At 35.7% G+C, this 23,691-nt stretch overlaps 1 protein-coding gene and 1 non-coding gene across 2 annotated transcripts in view; both read right to left on the bottom strand.

Moving 5' to 3' along the window:
- The window catches only part of LOC121729600 (chromodomain-helicase-DNA-binding protein 7), a 50,551-nt gene that overhangs the window by 17,362 nt on the left and 9,498 nt on the right, over positions 1-23,691 (bottom strand). Inside the window, exons 2-10 of the mRNA XM_042118162.1 lie at positions 22,230-22,436; positions 16,146-16,438; positions 15,947-16,068; positions 15,104-15,208; positions 9,146-14,966; positions 7,751-7,925; positions 5,869-5,956; positions 4,112-4,407; positions 3,351-3,440 (exon numbers count right to left, since the gene is read on the bottom strand). Of these exons, the coding sequence (XP_041974096.1) occupies positions 3,351-3,440; positions 4,112-4,407; positions 5,869-5,956; positions 7,751-7,925; positions 9,146-14,966; positions 15,104-15,208; positions 15,947-16,068; positions 16,146-16,438; positions 22,230-22,366 (7,127 nt within the window). The 5' untranslated portion in view covers positions 22,367-22,436. The remainder of the gene's footprint in view (positions 1-3,350; positions 3,441-4,111; positions 4,408-5,868; positions 5,957-7,750; positions 7,926-9,145; positions 14,967-15,103; positions 15,209-15,946; positions 16,069-16,145; positions 16,439-22,229; positions 22,437-23,691) is intronic.
- Positions 4,484-4,567, bottom strand: LOC121734625. The gene has a single exon (XR_006036768.1). It is a non-coding gene; the product is annotated as a small nucleolar RNA U6-53/MBII-28 (small nucleolar RNA).

Raw genomic sequence — 23,691 nt, forward strand, 5'->3', positions numbered from 1 at the left:
CGAACCCGCGACCTCCGGCTTGAGCTACCAACGCGCTCACTACTGAGCCACAGAGGTCGTCAATGAAATCGAATTAATACCGATGTTGTGATGTATAATAAGTATAGAACATGAAATTTAAAGTAAAATTGAAGTACTAAAGCGATATAAAATTTACGTTTTAGGGTTAGGCTTTTCAGGGTCAGATTTGGTCAAGATTCGAGAGCACATCATGGTCAAAACCGAAAAAAACTTCAATCTACAAACAAATAACAATAGTTTGTTATCTATTTTATATTGGAGAAATTTGAAAGTACCTATGTGGTAACTTGATGTGCTGTTATAGTTCGTTTGGTGGAACGAAAGCAGCCACCGCTTAGAGTTCTCACCCTTAAGCGGCCGGACAAACTGTACTTTTACTTTGTATCAATTTCATTTTAACCGCGCTCGCGCTAGTTAAGGTTTGCACATGGGCTAGAGACGGCCCTGGACGGTAGTCTTTCGTGGCGAATGTCGTGTCAGACAGACATATGAAATCTGACAAGTATATCATGTGGAAGCTATTTCGTGACATATAACAGCTGTTTGACACGATAGTGATATGTAGTACTGATGAGGGACAAATGGCGCTACGGTAACATAGCGCCATTTGTCCCTCATTATCTGGGGTCGGCGTGTCATAAACAACTTTTTCATGACAACGTCTGAAATGGTAAAAGTCAGCTCTAGCATATTTCCACACCATATACGGCAAAACAAAGTTCTAGTAATCAAGGTAGAAAACAAAAATGTCTCGAGCACGAAGGGTTCCGTACCGTAAAATGGAATTTTTGTATGGGAGTCCTCTTTAAATACACACATCAACAAAGTTTAGGAATATTTGTAGTTTATGAAATATTTACAAATCTATCAGCAATTTTTGAAAACAGTAAATGGAAGAATGATAGCTTAATTTATCGTTTTTAATGAAAAATAAAATGTTGGATTTGTTTCTAACGTGTGTGAATGTTAATTTTATTTTAAAATAAAGTACAACTGCGTATATTGTGAAAATTTCAACTACCTACCTGGTACCATTATTGACATTGACATATATATATATATATATATATATATATATATATATCTTAATATATATATTTCTTGTGTGCGTGTGTATGTGACTGAACTCCTCCTAAACGACTGGACCAATTTTGATGAAATTTTTTGTGTGTGTTCGTGGAGATTCGAGAATGGTTTAGATTTACAGTTTGGTCTACTGGAAAATGTTTTTTCAATTAATTTCTTATTTATAAGGAGTTGTTGATTTTGGAATGTTTTACATTAGATCCGGCGGACGGCGCTATCATCGCATTCAATATTATTCTATTTCAATTTTAGTTTGTCCTGACAGATGGTGCTACGATTAATTTGAAAAAAAATTTGTTATTCAATTCATGTGCTGATTAAAATATTAAATAAATAACACATAGGCTACAATTTTAACCGACTTTCAAAATGGGGGAGGTGTTATGTTCGTTTTCTTATATTCAACGATTACTCCGCCGTTTGTTAACCGATTTTCAAAATTTTTCTTTTGGTATATAGGGTATCATCCCAATTTGGTATTATATTCAGAAAAGTGGTGATCTGATGAAGGATCCATAAGTAATCGAGGGAACTCCTCAAAACTTATAGGGAAACATATGGTGACTTCGGTTTCGTGAGAAGTATTCTAAGCATATGCTACCAACAAGTAAGATTTTGCACCGAGATATACCTGGTATACCGTGGTTCGGAAGGTGCTGAGAGAATTCCTGATTCTTTATAGATACAAGTTTGGGAGTTTCGGCGTTGTTTTAAGAACAGAAAGCATACGCTACTATGCAAATTACATTCTTCATCATCATCATCATCATCATCACTACCATATTATACCATTTCATAGTCTTTTAGATCGAGACTCGAGTTTGTCAAGCGATAATTAAAAAAAATATATCTACCTAATATTATAAACCTGAAGAGTATGTTTGCTTGAACGCGTCAATCTCAGAAACTACAGGTCCGATTTAAAAACTTATCTCAGTGTTAGATAGATCATTTATCGAGTAAGACTCATCATTTATCGAGAAGGTTATATTATATTATTACTCTAAGACTAATACGACAGAAGAAACTCAGGAAAATGTGGGAAAAACGGGGGAAATATTTTTTATGGGAAAATGTACCTACGGATTCTGTAAAATTTCTAATTTACGCGGGCGAAGCCGCGCGGGACATCTAGTATATATATATATATATAAAAGGAACTACGGGGAGCTAAGGGGAGATACAACAAACCTGATTTTTTTGGCTTTTTTCGCTCTATATCAATAATGGCAAGAGGTAGGCACTTGAATTTTTCACACATTCTTTACTTATATCTGTACTTTAATATTAAAATAAAATAAAAAATGTATGGGGGGCCATACAAAAACATAATTTTTCGCCTATTTTTTTCCTCTATAACCGTAGGAACCCTTCGTGCGCGAGTCCGACTTGCACTTGGCCGATTATTATGTGAATTGAAAATTTTGTGGCACATAATTTATAACGCAAATATATATATATGTATGTTGTTGTAGCGGTAACAGATATACACAATCTATGAAAATTTCATAAGTCTAGCTATAGCAGTTCTCGAGATACAGCCTGGAGACAGACAGACAGACGGCCAGACAGAAGGCCAGACATCGAAGTCTCAGTAATAGGGTCCCATTTTTACCCTTTGGTTCCATACCCAAAGGGTAAAAACGGGACCCTATTAACTACCCTATTACCCTAAAAAAATGGTTTCAAGGATAACAGTGTTTACACTAACACACTGTATATAATACTTACAGGGTGTAACAAAACAAAGTGATAATACTTTAGGATGTGTACGTGCTCCTTGTAGTGAGTTAACTGTGAAAGTAGCAGCGCTGAAAGAACGAATTATTTTCTTTCCACTTTTGTATGGGGAAACTCGTTACGCTGGGGCCCTTGCCCATACAAAAGCGAAAAAAAATTGGTCTTTCAGCACTGCTACTTCCACAGTGAACTCACTACAAGGAACACGTACACATCCTAAAGTATTATCACTTAGTTTTGTTACATCCTGTAAGTATACATAATATACATATACAGTGTGTTAGTGACTTAGACGTGTAAACACCGTTATGGAATGAATGCAGCTTAAAAAAGGTTGACAGCCCCTACTTAGGTAATTTGAGGGACATACAATCTTTTTCTAAATGACACGGCTGCCGTGTCATCCGCACTGAATCGGTAAGCGTCATGATTGTTCATTTTTGTTCAATTTTGCTGTTTTCTTATTAAGCTAATTGAGTAAAAAGTAAAACACAATATAATACCTGGCGTGTGCTCCAGACTCTATTCGTGTTGCGTAATCTCCAATTACTTCATGTTTAATGTAATACATCATGCGAATTCTTAGCAACACTCTGCAATAAAAAATTAAAAGTTATTATATAAGGTAATTTAAAAATCTTTACGTTTGTTTAAGTTACCAGGGAGTTCAATTCACGAGAAGGGTCGAGTGTTCCTTGGTGGTGTAATGCCCACATGCTTTGCCAATACAAAATAATGTCAGTATCTCGTAAATCACTTATATATTATATTATGTGTAACGCCTCCGTGGTCTTGTGGTATAGAGCGCGGCTCTTAACTCGGAGGTCGTGGGTTCGATTCCCGCGTTGGAAACATGTTAATTGCAAGTTTGGTTAGGACAATGCAGCCTGATCACCTGATTGTCTGACAAGTAAGATGATCCATGCGTCGGATGGACATGTAAAAAGTCGGTCTTGTGCCTGATCTCTCGCCGGTCGTGTCGGTCTTCCGTCCCACTGGGTTATGAGAGTAAAGGAATAGAGAGTGCTCTTGTATGTAGCGCATATACTTGGGCACTGTAAAATTACTCCTGCGTAGCTGGCCAGGTTTCAATGAAACAGGCCACCATCACCGAAACCGGTGTGGGAGCTATTATTATGTTATGTAAGTAAAGAGTCTATTCCATTCCAATTCCAATTCTCTATTCCAATAGAAAAAGAATTTTACAGACAACAACAGTCAGCCTGCTAATGATTAAGATTCCTAGAAAGTTTCATGTACTTACTTGTTGGCATGTCGGAATAAATGTTTTTTATAACTATTCTCTAAATACGCCTCGCAGTCGTATTTATCTGTAGAACTCCAATGATTGGGATCCTCCCACTTTTGTGTGTCACTACTCTTAGGAATATCTTTGGGTCTATTTTTCTTCTTAGCATTCCGCCCTCTTGGCACTGGATTGTGAAGACCACTATGATTTCTGGATATGGTGACTTCGCCATTTTCACAGGGCTCGATTAAATCCCATATAAAATTTCTAATTTTTTCATCACCTTTGTAGTGGCGTAAACAATATAAAGCCTGCAATATTTTATTAATAGATATTACATATTATTCAGATATTACATATATACTATGTTAGGTTGTGAAACGTAAATCATATCAGGATTTCATTATTGTTCATTGAACTCAGCGAAAGTCAATACTTCCTCGGTATTAGCATGGCAAGTCATCATTTATGAGGTCATATAAAGCCGGACATGAATTATAAATAATTTCGGATATTGATACTATTATGTTAAGAAGCCTAATAAGTATTAATACATTTCTTAATTTGAGTCTTTTGCCTCAGATTGATAAACATTCATTTTCTTCCATATAACTATAGTTTGTGCGTTCTAAGATGATATGCATGACACATTATAATTGACAATAGTAGGGAAGTTACCTAACAAAAATTAATCGATAATTTAAAAATATCGAATCACTTCGTAAAGGAATTGCAATCGAAATTATCAATTTCGTACTGACATTTCAGTGGTGCCGGCGATTTAAGATGGCCGCTCTTTTTTAGCGATTTGATTTCGATTCAACAGTATCAATCTCTATTGACATAAGTTCCGTTTCATGCATCTGACATTTTTCAAATGTTTTCGTAACAATAATTTTATACTCCTATTTCACAGGAAATAATATAATTTTATATTAATAGGTTAGCATTTAGCAACTTTTCATTTTTATTCATTTACAATTATAGGAGACATTAGATTTTGTAGATGGAATATAATTTATTACATTTTGATTTTTTTGTTTTCTTGTAAAAAAATCCGTAGCAAGGAATACGAGAACTGTCACCCATTTATATATATATATATATATATATATATATATATATATATATATATATATATATATATATATATATATATATATATATATATATATATATATATATACATATATACAAAACTCAAAGTTGACTGACTGATTGACATAGTGATCTATCAACGCACAGCCCAAACCACTGGACGGATCGGGCTGAAATTTGGCATGCAGGTAGATGTTATGACGTAGGAATCCGGCTAAGAAAGGATTTTAATAAATTCCAACACCAAGGGGTTCAAATAGGGGATGAAAGTTTGTATATAATAATACTTCTTAACGCGAGCGAAGCCGCGGGCAAAAGCTCGTATCGTCATAAAACGCACAAACTATAAAAAGTTATATTTTTCCATGCAACATATAAGCATTTAGAGACAAACGTTTGAGAACAATTATTATTATATTTTATCACTTTCATTACGAATTCTTTCGATAGGTTACTGTGTGCAAGACGCAAGTGCGACGCTGACGCTTTTGATTAATGGCAGGGTGATATTGTATTTGCGATAAGCAAAATCGTACGATATATTTATGTATCAAAGTTAGGAAAAAATATAATATATTCTTTTAAATAACCACTTTCTTAGGTGTCCAATATATCCTTCTTCACGAAATCCTAAAGTTGAAAAGAAGATAATTTCAAATCTATACTATACTTACTATGATTCGTGCACAATCCTCAATAACTGGTATAGTCCAACCTTTTCTGAGTTGATTTTTATCAACGATTTCTTCCCACCGGGCCCACCTGTCGAAACATATTATTAAGTACCTGGATGACCGAGCTTTGCTCGGTATAGCAAACACTCATTGACTTCGTGTTACTTAATAACGCCATCTGCTGGTCGTTAAAACAATTAGTTGCTAACAAAATACTATTATTATTCGCCAATAGATGTCAGGAATAGTTATATATTTCTGTTTATCGATTATCGATAAAACACGAATAAAAAGACATTTTCTGAAAATGATTCTAGCTAGATCGATTTATCGCCCCCGAAGCCCCCTACATACTAAATTTAATGAAAATCGTTGGAGCCGATTCCGAGTAGTATGTAAAATGATAACCAAGGATTTAACATCTCATTATCCTATTTATGCAAAATGACTCCAAATAAATCATTGTTAAACCAAAAGTAGTAAAAAAACTAGGCCTTTACATCCGTTGTGGATGATTTATACAGTAAATTTCAGAGCGAAGTAATCGCCGCGCTCCTCAAATACTGTAGTGCCTGGGACAAGATTTTTAAATGTCCGTATGGTTGCCAGAACGCATACGGCATTCTCGCATCATAGTCGGCCTAGTCCAGAGGAAAGAACTAGTCAATACGTCTGGGACCAACTATGTGCGGGTTTCCTCACGATGTTTTCCTTCACCGTACGAGCGTCCGTATTATGTACTTGAGATCGGAAAATGTGCGAACCAAAGGTCTACCCATTAGGCCACGGACGGTCGTGACGACGCTCGGAAAGGGAAATTTGATCAAAAGTAGTAAATAATCACCAAAATTAGTAAATGATCACCAACATTATACTATAATTTTAATGTAAAATTATAACCAAAGATTTAACATCTCGCTATCCTATTTATGCAAAATGACTCCAAATAAATCATTGTTAAACCAAAAGTAGTAAATGATTACTAAAATTAGTAAACAATCCCCAACATTATAGGTACTATCATTTTAATGTAAAGTTATAACCAAAGTATTTTCATTTTGCTATCCTATTTAAGCAAAATGACGCAAAAAATAACACCTTTGAACTACGTTTTGATTTAAGGCGGTCCCCCTGCGGAGATGCCGTAATTTACCGCCTTTTAGAGCTTTATAACTCATAATTTGAAAACTACAAAATTGTAATAAAAATACACCAATAATCTTCAGTACCTAGGTATATGAACATTCCTTTCCACGTTATTAATTTTCACCACAACAATAAAAACAGTAAAAGTGACATGCCACGAATTGTTTAACAAACGAATGTTTTGATTGAACGCGTACTTCTAAACCCAAATTAAAACTGAAAACCAAAACTAATATTTTAAATTGGAAAGGGTAGGTGTCTGTCTGTTTATCTCTTCAAGTTCAAACTGCTGAACCGATTTTACACATTGGACGTGCGTGTCCAGTTATGCACGGCGCTTGCGTAACGCAAACGCCGTGCAGTGGTAGGGGACTGCAGGTCGGAGACAATATAAAATTAATAATATGGAATTATAATACTTTTCTTGTTAATATACTTACTGTTTTTTTTGTCAATCGTAGTGATTTATTTGGACAGAAATATCGCATTGATTTGTTCGCTAGGATTTGGTGATCATTTACTATATTTGGCTTTCGATTACAATTTAAAGTGTAGTCGTGATTAAAATAGCTAGTAGTATTGTAATTTTAGACTTACGGAACTTTTGTGTCTCCATAAAAATTATGTAGTTTTATTTCTCAACTTAAAACATTTAAACTCTTAAACACCGAGCTTAAACATAAATTGAAGTTCTAAAGTCGAAATCTTATCTAATTTTGGTCAAAACTTTACGTACCCGAAAGTGAGAAGTCCTCTTTCAATTTTGAAACATTCTGATCGAGTCCAAGAACCATATACAACCTCTTCGTCGAATGGAATTCCTTCATGGCGAGGAACATAATCGTCACTTACATATCTTTTACCCTTCTTACCGAACTTTTCTTTCTTTCTTTTACTCCTTAAACTTATGCCTGAAAAAATATATATACAAAAAATTATGTTAGTGGGTTGAAATCTTATTTCTTATTTTGAGGTTGATTATATATCAAGTTAAAAAGTAATTTGTGATACAATTTTAAGCTCTGGAATTATTTTATTTAAAAAATATGTATGTTAAATTGTTTTGTTGGTGATATTGCTCCTCGAGCGAAAAACTAAATTTCAAAGCATGGTAAACATCTCGTGACTTCGGCAAACTTCGGAAAACGGCGCCGCCGGCAGCCATTTCGGGAGCACTCCCTTTAATAATCGGCCAAGTGCGAGTCGGACTCGCGCACGAAGTGTTCCGTACCGTTATAAAGCGAAAAAATTGTGTTTTTTGTATGAGAGCCCCCTTAATTATCTAATTTATTTTAATTTTATTATGAAATATTAAATTACATAATATAATCGATTTTGTGACTATTTCAAGTACCTACCTGTTGCCATTATGGATTACGAGCAAAAAAAGCCAAAAAAAAACATGTTTGTTGTATGTTTTTAGTATTTGTTGCATAGCGGCAACAGATATACACAATCTGTGAAAATTACAACTCTCTAGCTATTACCGTTCTTGAGTTACGGCCTGGAGACCGACAGACAGACGGACAGACATCGAAGTCTCAGTAATAGGGTCCCGTTTTTACCCTTTCAAAAACAAAAATCAAAATAGGTTAACAAAGTTAACACTTTTAAAACGTCGTGTACGGAACCCTAAAAATTAAATGCCCGACACTAGTGTCGGGACACATTGTATAATTTTCAATTTTAAATTTGTCAAATAGCATAATATTATAAATTAATATAATAGATCATTACAATATTATTTACAATACCTTTTATGGACTAAAAATTACTGTTACCTTAAAAAAAATTGTTTGTCTACATTCTAATTAGTCTTAAAATTCTAAAGTTAAAAACCATTTTATTAGTCAAACAAAATGTCAAATGAACTGTCAAATCTCTAGTCAATAATAATGTCAATAATGAATGCTATATTTGACGATAACTTTGACCTTACTATAACGACGCCTCTGTAGATCAAGACCGATATATAATTTTAAAGCAAAAAAAAGTATAGTAGGATGAAACCCATTAGAAAAGGAGAAGAATATTATAAAAATTAATATCAGCTTATATTATTTTTGGGTTGCACCAGGGGACCACCCTGGTGCAGCCCACCCTTAAAAACAAAAACAAAATAATGATTTACCTTCTTCGTCATCATCAGAATCAGGTGTCACTTCCATGTCTGACATATCCATTGGACCATCATCATGACCATATCTTTTTATAACGGTCCTTTTACGCGGTTCGGTTACAATCAAATCTTCGTCTTCTTTTTTTTCTGACGTGTCAATTTCTGCTTTTTTTGCCCATTTATTCCAGAAATCGGGATCTCTAATATCAATGTCGGATCTTTGATCAGTCGCGGCAAAACTAGCCTTAGAAAAAGTAGATCCTTTTTCTGATTCCATTTGAATAACTTGAGTTCTACGTGCTAAAATCATCTCAATATCTTCTTCGCAAAATTTATCACCAGCATTATCTTCGTCCATTACGGCACCGTATGCTCCTTTTTTTAATAAATCCTCTATTTCTTTTTTTGATAATTGTTTTAAGCCAGCTTCTTTACCCTGGGAGGTGTTCATGCTTTGTAAAATAGCTTTGTCCAATCCTAATTTCATAGAAGCTTTATCAAACATTTCCCTTTCATAGGTATTACGGCATATTAATCTATAAATTTTGACCATTTTTTGCTGACCTATTCGATGGCATCTTGCCTGAGCTTGCAGATCATTTTGTGGATTCCAGTCACTGTCATATATTATTACAGTATCTGCTGCGGTTAAGTTGATACCGAGACCACCGGCCTTTGTACATAATAAGAAAACAAACCTATCGGAATCCGGTTTGGAAAATCTATCAATTGCTTCTTGTCTAAGATTTCCTCTTATTCGTCCATCGATTCTTTCAAAAGGATATTTTCTAAACATAAGATAATCTTCCAAAATATCTAGACATCTGACCATTTGACTAAAAATTAAAACCCGATGACCACCTGCTTTCAATTTTGGAAGCAATTTGTCAACTAAAACCATTTTACCAGAAGATTGTATTAATGCTTTATAATATGCTTCTCTGTCTTCACCATTTGCTTGTTTATAGTCGAATTGTATTTGCTCTTCTGCTCCATTTAAAAGATACGGATGGATACAACATTTTCTTAATTCCATCATAGTGTTCATCAAATTGGGAATGTTCGCTGCGGATGCTGTACCTTTTTGTAAAAAGCTAAAGTTTCGCTCCAGTATGGCCCTATAATATTTTTTTTGGATGTTAGTTAATTCTACTTCTATAATAGTTTCTTCTTTAGGTGCTAAAGTTTTCTCGACGTCTTCTTTCAATCGACGTAACATCATTGGTTTTAAAAGTGCTTGTAATTTAAGTACTTCAGATTCAGACTTTAATTGACCAAATTCATTTAAGAAAGCATCACTACTTGCAAACTGTGACGGTTCTAAAAAGTTTAATAAAGAGAATAGTTCATTGACATTGTTTTGAAGAGGAGTCCCAGATAAAAGTACTCTATGTTCTAAATGCAACTGCCGGAGACCTTCAAGTAACTTGCAATTGCGATTTTTCAATCTGTGTGCTTCGTCAATAACACATAAGCGCCAATTAAAATTTTTAAGTTCTTGGAAATCGGTGACAATTATTTCGAACGTCGTAATTAAAACATTAAACTTGGTTATTTCTTTAATCGGTTCACCTTTGTCTGTTTTATAATAGAATTCATATTCATGTATCATGCTTTTACTTTGTTGTGAGCCATGATATACTATTACATTCATTTCTGTCCACCCTTCAAATTCTCTCTGCCAGTTTGGGATAGTTGATAAAGGGGCAATTATAAGAAATGGGCCCCTTATACCGTATTCCCAAACTGAATTGACAAATGTCAAACTTTGTATAGTTTTACCTAATCCCATTTCGTCTGCCAAAATACAGTTGCGATTATTATGCCACGAAAAAAGTAACCAATTTAAGCCCTCGAGCTGATATGGTCTCAACGTGTTGCCACCCTTATACAAAGGAGATTCTTTTAACTGCGTCCAGTTCTCAGCTGATGGCCTTTTTTTAAACTTCCATTTTTCCTTTGGTGGAATTTCGTTAAATATTTTATATTGATTAATTTTGTCAACATCTATATCTTCTTCTAGCTCCCATGTACTATCTTCATATTGCAAACTTTTCCATTTCACTAAATAATGCTTAACAGGAATATTGTTGGCTGCATCTAAGTTTTCAGACATGTCTAATATTCTCTCTGCTTCAATATAATCAGGATTGAAGGGTTCGTCATCAAGAAGCTCAAAAATATTCATCTGCTGGGCCTGTTTTTGTTTAAACCGTTTAATTTTAGAATAAATTCTCTTATCGCCTTTATACAATTCTTCTTCTGTTTTCCACTCACAATGTAAATACGAAAAATTTCTATATTTAACGTAATATTCTTCAACATCAACAACAACAGGTTTTAGATTTTTATCACTTTCGATATCGTTATCAACGATATTAGTTTTTAATACATTGTCATCATTATGGTTATCAGGTTCTCCTGATTTTTTTGTAGTTTCTTCGCTTGCGTTTGTAGAAGCCACCTCACTTTCTATGATCTTATTTTTTTCATTAATGTTTTCATCAGAGTCTATTTTACTAGAAGACTGACTGTTCGATTGTATAACGCCCATTTCGCATGTTTCATCTGTCTTTTTTGATGGCTCTGCGGTTTTTTCCTCCTGTTTTAATTCTCTTTTGCCCATGCGGCTTGCCAAAACATGTTGGACAATCATAGAATCTTCTTCAGTGGTATTTACGTATATAAAATTTGGCTTAGGGATTCCTTCTGATCTACTGAAATCTTTAGTATCCAATGATAAATCATCAAGATCGCGTTCTTGTTTGGACGTCGCTATTGAATATTCATCATCAGATAGTCGCAATATAACATCATCAGTATACTTTTTGCGTTGAGTGTTTCGAGCAGAGCGCCTTTTTAGACTATCATCTCCTTCTGGTGGCGGAGACGGTGGTGGTGTTGACATCATATCATCTGGTTCTCCATCAGAATCGGGAACTATACCACCTCTTCTCTTCCTTTTACCACTGGGTGGTCTCTTTACTACAATTCTTTTACCACTACATCCAGCGCTTGACCTCTTTTTTGAATTCTTTCTTTTTTGTCCGTATAATTCAACGTCATCATCTTTATCAAATTCTTTTTTAGCTTCAGCTTCCTCCATTAAATCTCTAATAGCGATCTTTGATACTGGAATATCGTCAAAATCTGTAACATTGGAGTCATCTAACGTAGTTTCTTGAGCAAAAGAATTTTGTATTTTTTCTGTTTGAGCTATTAAACTTGTTGCTAATGGTACTTCTCCTAAACTCATGTCAGTACTAGTTTTTTCTAATACATCATTGTTAGTAGTAGTATCAGCTTGTATTTCTGATGTTCCTTTTTTAACGTTTCTTTTTCTTTTAGGGGCGTTAGGATCCTTCGGTTCTCTTTTTTTACGTTCCTTAACTTGTTTTTCCCCAGGTTCTCCATCAATAATGGATTTTTTTGGAGTCCGTGGTTTGCGTTCCTTTGTTTTACGGGGACCTCGTTTTTTAACTTTTCCACTGGATAGATCGTCAACTGACAATGCACTACTGTCTAAATTGGTTAAGTCCTCGTTCATTTCTAAATCAATCTCTGAATTATTTAATAGACCAGTACCAGCTGTAACACAATCTTCTGACACTGGTAGTTGATCAAGTGATTGTGCAGTGGGAACGCCTTTGTCTTTTTTAACACGTGGTTTTCTTGGTTTTGTCGGACCCTTCCCCCTTCCTCTGCCAGTGGTACTTGTTACTTGAGGGCTTTCTACCATTTTAGCTCCATAAATAGGGTTTTGTAATAAGCAATTTGGTCCACCACTGCATTTGTCATTTGTTTCATGCTGCTGAAGCATTGATAGTCTCTCTTGCAAACATCTTACTTTTTCTTGATTTTCATTAGATGGAGGCAAACAATATATTTCTTGTATCTGTTGTTGCAAAGATGCTCTTTCTTGGTGGTGTGTAGCAGCATACATGCTTGGATGCGGCATGTTATTTGGCCCTATAAGCATCATATTGGGGTTCATATTCGGTGGTACATTTGAAATTACAGGAGGATTTGGTCCCATAGGAACATGGACGTTGGAGTTTATTGGCATTCCCACTGGTATATTGGGTATATTTGTATTCTGAATATTGGGAGCATTATGCACAGAAGGCGGTAAATTTCCTATTAAATTTGGAACTGGTGGTGGTAAATTAGATATGTTACCCTGTGAACTGAGAAGTGTCATACTTGATGATACAGAACTAGTCATATTTGTATGCTGAAGACTCGATGTAATAGGATTTTGTATGTTCGGTATCGGTGTACTTGCTGAAGAATGCTCTCTTTGGAATCCAGGAGACAAATGTGTATTTAAATTTCCATGCATACTTGTAGAAATATTCGGAGACAACATATTTGAGACGCTTTGAAAGGAAGCATTTGGATATCCTTGACTTCTAGACATATTTGAAACTGGACCACTATCATATTTTATAGCATTCGGTTGAGGATCTGGATTTACGTGGACTGAAGAAACATTGGAGGAACTAGTTTTTTGATGATCATTAATTGGTTCCACTATATTTAGTCTTCCAGATTCTGAAGTCAATTGTGGTTTAGGAGATTCTTGTGCTTTTGTGACATCGTTCTCAACGTTTTGTGATAAATGACCTAGCTTTAAGTCTTTATTTTGAGTTGTAACAGTGGTTTTTTCGTTTGTAATATCACCAACAGAGTTTGATGTTTCTTTATTGACCTGTGCGGGAACTGCTACGTCATTTTTAGGTTCTATCGATGGATTATTTGTTGAGACAGATAAACTAGATGGTATTGTATTTGTGTTTGATGATGTAATCGATATTGTATTTTGGGTATTATTAGGTACAAGCCTTTGAGAGATAGCTACTTCTTCGGTAATTCTTTCAGATTCCACTGTGCTTTTTTCGCCGGTTTTAACTTCCGCAGCCGCTATCGGAACTGGAGTAGAACTTTTCATTTCGTGCTTTGATTGAGTTGCAATCGAGTTCGATGGATCTATTGGTTTCGGAGAATCACTATTTTCATGATGAACATTACTAATAGGAGTAGGAATCTTATTTTGAGGCCACTGCGATGGAGATGGTATAACGTTGTGTCCTACAATAGGAGACGCTGGATTACGTTGATAAGGAAACTCGCCAGAAGTAGGTAGTACCATTTGTTCCAATGCCTGAAGTGTATTTTGAGATGGGTAAGAAGCCGTAACTGCAGAAGGACCGGATGAGGCTACAGTTTGGTTCAAGGCTCGAGAACTAAGAGGTGATGCACTCGGCCCCTTTACAGGCGACATTACAGGCCGAGGTGATAATTGAGGTTGAGGTTGCGGTTGCTGCCTTGGAGAAACTTGAGCTCTTGGTGACATTTGCGGGGATAACTGCGGAAAAGGCGGCCTGTATTGCGGACTCCCCGTCTCATGTCCAGCTGATTTTACCGCACTATATTGATTAGCGACATTTACATCCAACGGATGTTGAGGTTGATGAGGTTGATAATTCATCGGGACATTATGATGTGAGGAAGCATATGCAATTTGTGGCGGCATTCCGTGTGCAGATCCTACTGACGATGGAGGTCCTGGAGGCTGACGCGAGACATGATGGAGAGGTGGAGCCCCAGCATGATGTAGATGAGGATTTGGGTGACTTTGTATAGAAGAGCCGAGGCCTCCCGCATGTCCAGGCATGTTTTGAAGAGCTTGATGCTGTAATGAAGCGTGGCTTGGCTGGCTATGAGGCAATCCATATTGATGTGCATTTACATCCATTTGCTGGTGATATGTAGGATGTTGACTTAATCTCGTAGAAGCCGGTGGATGCATTTGAGCATAATTTGGATAATTCTGAAAACAATAAAATAAAATTAACTGAATTATACTTTTAACTATCTTTAACAAGCTTATTAAACGCCTTAAGGGTGGAATTATATAAAATCGTGTCTTAGTGGATGCCATGAATGTGAAGTGGATGCAACTCTCACCTGTTGTTGCTGACCATAAATTTGTTGTGCCGGAGATTGTGAAAAATGGGGTTGTCTGGGTAAATATGCTCCATTTTGCGGCTGAAGTCCGCCTAAAGCCGGCCCCTATAAATTATTATTTAATCTTATATATAAAATTCTCGTGTCACAATAATAATAATAATAATTTTACTCCTCTGAAACGGCTTTACTGATTATTACCAAATTTTATATTGCATATTCAGTAGGCCTGAGAATCGGCTACTGACTACTTATAATAGTAAATTATTACAAGACCATTGTTTGTGCGACGGGATAGCGATGGATTGCCATGGTGACATACTTATTTAGTCACTTCAATAAAACAATACAGGCGAAATACTTTATGTAGCAAAACAAAGTTTGCCCGAACAGCTAGTTTTTATATTATATATTAACGTCGCTTTGACAAAGAGCGATCACGTGACTTTCCGATCCTCGCGGCAAACCACCGCGATCGACAAAAATTAAAAAAAAAACTTTATAACTAGGTTTCATTTTCTACCGACATTAGTAGTGGCAAAGAGCGTATAGAAACCTATAGCCTAGTCCAAGTGTTTTTTTTGTCGGTCGCGGTCACTTGCCGCGAGGATGGGAAGACGGAAGGTCATCATTAGAGTACTCAGTTTGGCAGGCCAAGTGATAAAGGAAGCAAAAGTATTATTAATTTTATAAATTTCTCTGTTCGTCTGCAATATTCCATTGACTACAAATTCAGTCAATGATTGAGTTACAAATTATAATGTCTTTAATATAATTATAGGCTTTATAAACTTCATTTCATTCATTCATAAATAAAATATTATATGTAGAGATTTATGATACCTGTTGAGGTGGGTACTGGTGCAATTTTTGTTGATGTTCATAGGAATGTCGATAGCTTGACGCAATTGGCGTATATCTATTAGGTCCAGGTCCACCTGACCACACCCCCATGTCTGAAATTCCTGAAAAAGAAAATTTAATTGATTAAATGATTTAACGTTATAATATTTGTATTAAAAATATATAAACTCGTATATACCTTGCTCTGGCATAGAGTACATCCCTTCTGGACCAGGATGGTAGCCAGGATATGAATGAGAGGGATGGACGTGATGAGATGAATGTAATGATGCATGTGGGGGCTGCGGTAACCTGGGACGAGGAGGGTAGCTGCCATATTCATGATATTCCGGTCCAGGAGGCCCAGGTGTTGGATTGGGCACTGGCTGCGAGTTGCTAGGGATTCCACTAGCACTACCTGCCCCGAACGAAGCCAGTTTTTGTATTGTTCCTTCTTGGGCCACAGAACTGGTATTAAAAGATTGTCTGTAACTATAGAACCCATAATAAGAAATACAAAATAAAGGTTCGATTAATATATTACAAGGGTAGATGCAAAAGTTATCCAACAGCTTGTCTTACATTATTTAAGTACCTACTCTCATCATTGTGTGTTTAGAATTCCGATGTTGAGTACTGAGACCCACCTTTCTACCTTCTTTCTATGCATATGGGCATAGCTGGGCATTAACTCGTTAATCCGTTAATTAACGAAGTTAACATTTTGATTAACGGATTAACTTTTGAGTTAACTTTTAAAAATATTAACGGACTCGTTAACTTCCGTTAATATGTAGAAGTCCGTTAATCGTTAATCCAATGCCTACTATTTACCGCACGGCACCGCGGCGCGGCGCGAAAACAGGTTCAGACAGTTAGTATGAAACGACAAGTGTCGGGCGGGCGAGCAGCGCGGCGCCGCTGCAAGCAGCGAGTGAAACAAAAACAATACTAGATACATTTTCAGGCGCGTGCGAGTGAGAAGAGATTTGTTTCGTTATATCATTTCATTACTCAGCGCCGGTGCTTATAGAGAGTGATTTGTTTATTGTTGCATATCATTTGCATGTTGATAAAGAAGAATGCAGTATAATTTAGTTAGGTAGAATACAATAATTATAGAAGTATTTTGTTTTGTCCCTAACATTTTAACTTCCAAAACCTTAAACCAACAGGTTTTGTACGTACACTAACGCAATGATATAAGTTACCACAAGGCCATATTACATATTAACGGATTAACGATTAACGTTAACTTGCGTTAATTCGTCCGAAATGTAACGCTATAACGTTTAACGAATCTAACAGTTTTTTAACGGATTAACGATTAACGAAGTTAACTATTTGATTAACGGTGCCCAGCTAGGCATATGGGAATATTTTTGCCACAGTAGCACTCAAGCTACTTAGTATAGCTACTATGATCCAATAAATCATTAACAAATTAGTGAAGTTAATCAAACTGCGACTCGGACGAACGGTATGGTTCACGATAACTCGCGAATCTAGATCCGAGAAGCCGCCCGCCACAATTTTGCTTGTGTGGTAGGTAGTGATGTTTGCATTATCTTGCATGTGAGTGTACGCATTGAAAGGAAGGTGTTCACAATAACGTGCACTCAAAAATTTGCTTACAGTAATCATTTTCGCGGGATATTCTAGCAATATCCCGCGAAAATGATTATGATATAAAAGTAAATTACGTTTTAAATTAGTTTCTCCTAGGTTTGGCTATAATTATTTATTATAAGACATAAAACCTCATTTGTTTAGACAATGATTTCGACTACACTGAAAGAGTCTTTGGGGCTGTTTCAATACTTCCTGATAAGTGCCGGATAGTCTATTCACAACTAAACTTTACAGATAAAGTATGGAGAATCTGTCAAATAAGTTGTGGATAGCATATCCGGCAGTTTATAAGGCAGTGGTGAAACAGGCCCTTAGCCTGAGGTTTGGTTAGTCAAAAAAATTATAATTTCTGATTTCCCCTTTCTATTCTTCAACTTATCTTTTTATTATAACTGGGGTGTCGTTAGATTATTATGTGTAATATAACTTATAAGCGAACATGACTTATAGCCTAAATAGATGGAGATTGAGAAGACTGGTCCTCAAAACTTCTTTTTGTAACTGGATTACTACTAATAATAATCATTAATCGAGAAAGGCTATAGGCTATATTTTATCGCGCTAAGACTAATAGGAGCGAAGAAATAGAGGAAAGTGTGGAAAAAACGGGAGAAATAAATTGAAATGGCTTATTTGAACGCGCTAATCTCAGGAACTACTGGTCCGATTTGAAAAATTCTTTCAGTGTTAGATAGCCCATTTATCGAGAAAGGCCAGAGGCTATATTTTATCACGCTACGACTAATAAGCGCAAAGAAATACTATTGGAGATACTAATTTGAATCTGGGACAAGGAATGTTTTTTGTCCCGGAAAAATGTGCGATTCCCACACAATATACTTTTCTGATTTGTGCGTAAACAACTCAATCGATGTACGGGAACAACTATAAACTAATGTCCACGCGGACGAAGTCGCGGGCAACAGCTAGTTTCAAAATAAAAGCCAATGTATATTGTTAAGATTCTATTGTCAAACAATTGATTATACTTTATTTTATCATGGTTATTAATGTATTATTGTAATATAATAATAAGTACTTACAATAGTTAGGTAAATCAAGTGAAATCATGACGTGGCGTCGTTTATGGGTCATTTTTATTTAAACATGTAAAAGTGTGATAGCATGATATTTTCTTTTTCGTTAAACATAATTGAATGTCAAAAAATATTATAAATACGATGGTATTCGACTGAATTTACTCCAGCAAGCATGTTTTACATTATTATTTAATCACAACTTTTTTTAAGGTTTTTACGTAACCGAATGTCACGCAATTTGCTATGTGGTGTGTGCAAAACCCAGATATTTACGCATTTTCGACCCTGTATCTTTGTAACAGCATACGGTTTATGGGTACCTATGTTACTTTTTCCATCTTCTTACGGAACCCTTTGTGCGCAAGTCCGTCTCGTACTTGGCCGATTTTTTAAACACTACGATACTGTAAGTTAGGCCGCAGCTGTCGAGTAGTGCGGTTGATGTAATAGAATCTGATACAAAAAAATATTTGGCCGTAACGTGTCGCGAAGCAGGCTGCAGCGTAGTGTCGCTTTAGTGCGGTTTTTCAAGTATTTTTATTTTTTTAAACTTAACCTACTTACCTACTTCATATTTGTCTGAAAAGCGTCGAGAACATAGCAACAAGATTTTATTATTTATAGGTAGAAATGTACCCAAATTAACCAATCAAGTTAAATCCAAAACACGTAGAACATAAAAACAAGCATAACGACACCGGAAATATCACTTAACGTAAGGGACATTTTGGCGAAAATGAGTTATATTAGGTACCTACATATCATTGGATTCAGAATTTCGAGCTCTATCGTTTGGCATACTTGAAATTCTTCTATCCAATCTATCTTTATATATCTTTCTATCTAAAAAATGTCCCTTACAGACTACAGTACACATTTTTTAAAGTCTAGACAGGTTTTTTCCTAAAAAAAAAGGATTTAACGGACGTTTTAAGTGTTAAAAAAAATAGTCCAATTAGTATAGTAAGTTCACCTCGGAATTCAAGATACCCAGCTGTAAGTCTGTAAATATTGGCACCCTAAATGTTGTCTCCAAACCTACATATGGTAGGGTGTGCGCAACTATTAAATTTCAAGGTCAAAAGGTCACAAAAATCGGTTTTTTGCACTTATTTTGTAAATATTTTATGCTATTTGTATTTGGGTTTTTTGCTATTTGTATTTAATACCATTAAGTAGAATACAAAATTATCTACAACTTTTGTTCAAAAAATTTTTTCATACGGAGAACCGTTTCCGAACCTATAAAGAGGGCGAAGAGCGCGCGATCAAGTATCACTTCAAGTTAACCGGTGCCTCCGGTCGGAAACACGACATATGTAATGTGTCGCGACACCGGTGTCCGATCCTTTAATATCGTAATGTATGGCATATTTCATCAATAAATTGGCTCTCAAATTTTTTCTCTCTCTCACGGTAGTAAAATGTTTTTAGTTTTTCTCAGGCTTTCACACTAATCTGACCAATACTTCTCATGTAAATCTATAATATAAAAATGAGTCGCTGAATGTGTTGCGAAGCGCAAAACTCGAGAGCGGTTAAACCGATTTCGCTAATTCTTTTTTTTTTTAATATATTCCTTGAAGTACGAGGATGGTTCTCACGGAGAGAAAAATTCTAAAAAAAAAATTAAATTTCCTGGTAAAGTCTAAAAACAACACTTTTCTATACTTCCATACAAAAGATTTGTGATAATACTTAAAAGTCAAATATATAAAAATGGATTTTCAGTTATGTTAGTAACGCTAAAACTCGAAAACGGCTGAACGGGTTGGGCTAATCTTAGTCTTAAAATATTCGTAAAAGTCCAGGGAAGGTTTTAAAGTGACACGAAGTTCACCGGGACAGCTAGTATCCTAAAAATATAAAAAAGGTCTTATTTAATAGCTAAACTTATGGACTAATTGGGATGACTAAGAGCACCATGTCTCAAATGCATAAAACCTGGCCTGACAGAAAGATTTCGTTAAAAACCAGGAGGAAACTTGTGCACATGCTTTCAGAACCAACTCATCCATTCTGGCTAAACTAAACATAAAAACAAGGCTCTCTACCATCTGTCTAATAACGCATCTTAGAATATTTCAGACACATTACCAGAAAAAAGGAGGAAACCTTGAAAGTTGAAACCATGGTATGGCAAACTCATGATAACTGGCAAGATTGAGGGGAAAAAGACCGCGGAGCCGCTGTCTCATGCGTTGGTCTGATCAAACCCGCACCACACTTGAGTCGACCGTCTACGACGCTCTGCGGCTCTTCGAGTGGCCGATAATAGAAATAGAAGTAAGGTCATAGAAGGAGAAGGAGAAGAACGTAACATCATAAGGTTGACTGGCGAAGCAGCTCTGAGAGCTGTGATAAAAGAGAGCAGTAGCTCCTGATAAGGTCGGACCTCCGGACCAGCCAGTCGTGGTGGGCTTGTTGTGTTAGATTTTACTATATTACATCAAACTTCCTCCAAAGCATAATTTTTTATGTCCTTTACACTTTACAGTAGAGTTGTGTCGCAGTTTCATATTACACTTGGACTTGGCATTGAAAAATTCAATGCAGTAAGGGACAAATAAGCAAAATTTTTTAATGTAAGGGACATGTTATTATAAACGCGTAAATTTACGAAAATATTTTGTTTATAGTTAAATACTTAGCAGACAAAATTCTAAGAAACTTTGCCATAAATACTTTAAGATCGGACTAAATGAAAAAAAGTTACAGACGAATTTGTAAAAAAAAAAGTTGTTTTTTCGCTCTGATGATATACAATGTGTCCCGACACCGGTGTCCGATCCTTTAATGTCGTGATCTATGGCATATTTTATCGACAAATTGGCCCTCAAATTTTTTTTCTCTCTCAAGGTTGTAAAATGGCAGCCATTTTAGTTTTTCTCGGGCTTTCACACTAATCTGACCAGAACTGCTCTTGTAAATATCTTATGAAGACAAAAAAGGTCTCATTTGATAGCTAAAAAAAATACACATTTTTTTATTCTTAAACTTGGGTTTTTCTATGTTTAATTCCACGAAATTTATAACATATTGCCTATATAAGCGTAGTCCACAAATTCAGCTATCAAATGAGACCTTTTTTATCTTCATACGATATTTACATGTGAAGTACTGGTCAGATTAGTGCGAAAGCCCGAGAAAAATTAAAATGGCTGCCATTATACAACCGTGAGAGAAAGAAAAAATTTTAGAGCCAATTTGTCGATAAAATATGCCATAGATTATTACATTAAAGGATCGGACACCGGTGTCGGGACACATTGTACAAAAACTCTTGATGGCGTTTGAAAAGAAATCCAAGAAATAGAAAATATGACATGAGTGACAACTAATAAAATACTATAACATTTTGGAAATATTAGTGAAAAACACTGAACTCGCCAAGCGAGTTGTCGGCACTGGAATCAAATTTACGTGAACTCTCCGGGCGAGTCGGTGGCACTGAATGTGTTAACGCGAGCAAACCCGTTTGGACCAAGTACAATTACTATTTTTTTTTAATTTAAAGCATTAAAATATTTTCTAAGAGACACTGTCACATTTTATAAATAGTTGGATTAAGAATTTTGCATCCACCTTTGTCAAAACATGAAGATATTAACCTATTTTCTGCAGAATCTTTATTATCACCAGCTACTCCTGATGGTGGATTAGTCGAAAAACTGTCATTTCCACCGAGATCTGTAAGTCCTTCCAACATACCGCTTCCATCATCGCCAAATAAATTGTATGAATCCATCACTCCTTTAAGAGTGAGCTAGAAGAATTTTCCATTGAAAACTCCAAAAATCCAGAGTTTCCATTGCTGTCTGAAAAATATATTTCATCCTTTATTTTTCATCATGTTTCAAAATCAAACATTTTCTAATTTCCTAACTTGTTATGTAGTTGGGGAGGTCCTGGGACAGGAATAGTGAACCTGTACAACATGTAGTACTACAACTTGTACCAATGTGACAGAATTTATTGGCCATCCACTGATAACACTCCTACTATCATACACTGATAAAAAAATCGTATGTAAAAGCAAAAAAATAATTATAGAAAATAAAAAAAAATGTTACATATTATCTATATATACTAATATTATAGATGCGAAAGTGTGTCTGTCTGTCTGTTACCTCGTTCAAACCGCTGGACCGATTTTGCTGACGCCCGCAACTCTGTTGCGCCAAAACTCGTTTATCGCGTGGGAACCGTACATTTTTCCGGGATAAAAAGTATCCTATGTCCTTTCCCGGGACTCAGTATCACAAATTTCAGCAAAATCGGTTCAGCGGTTTGGGCGTGAAGGGGTAACAGACAGACACACTTTCGCTTTCATAATATTATTAAGTATATAAAGTATGGATTGTATTCCGCAATAAATTCTTAGCCTGGATCAATAGATCTTTAAGTTGACAGTATATATTATTTTCCCAAAAATTTTGATACCCAATCTTCAATTTTTTTGACCACAATTATTACAGTTAAAACCCATATTATTAGTCATTTCCTCAAGGTTACCAATCAGCTAAATGTCAGTCTCAAAATTGATATGTTTTGTTAAAGAAATGACTTTTGAAAATTGAGGTTGAGTCTCAAGGAGAAAATATCAAGGGAAAGACAAATTATGATACAGGCATAAAAAACAGTTGTCAATTAGATAAAACAATAATTATTGCTGCTAGCATAGTTTGAATCTTAGTCAGTGGTGGCCTTACCCATTGCAAGGCCCCAGGCGAAAGGTCTTTGCGAAGCCCTGGCGGCAGGTCTTTACCAGGCATCGTGTACCGAAAAAATCGGCCAAGTGCGAGTTGGACTCGCGCACGAAGGGTTCCGTACCATTATAGAGCAAAAATAGTAAAAAAAAATGTTTTTTTTTGTATGGGACCCCCCTTAATTATTTATTTTATTTAAAGAAGAACGGGCATTTTTGTATGGGACCCGTACCCAAGCTGTAGCACGTTGAGACATATATCAAAGGAAAGGGCTTAAAAAGTTGAAAATTTTATTGTATGACGAAAAATCTCTAAACCATGGGAGAAAAAAGTTAATGAGGGTAGAAGGTAAGAAAAGTCCCAA

Source organism: Aricia agestis, chromosome 1, assembly GCF_905147365.1.
Source record: "Aricia agestis chromosome 1, ilAriAges1.1, whole genome shotgun sequence".
In the NCBI taxonomy this organism is placed as follows: Eukaryota; Metazoa; Arthropoda; class Insecta; order Lepidoptera; family Lycaenidae; genus Aricia; species Aricia agestis.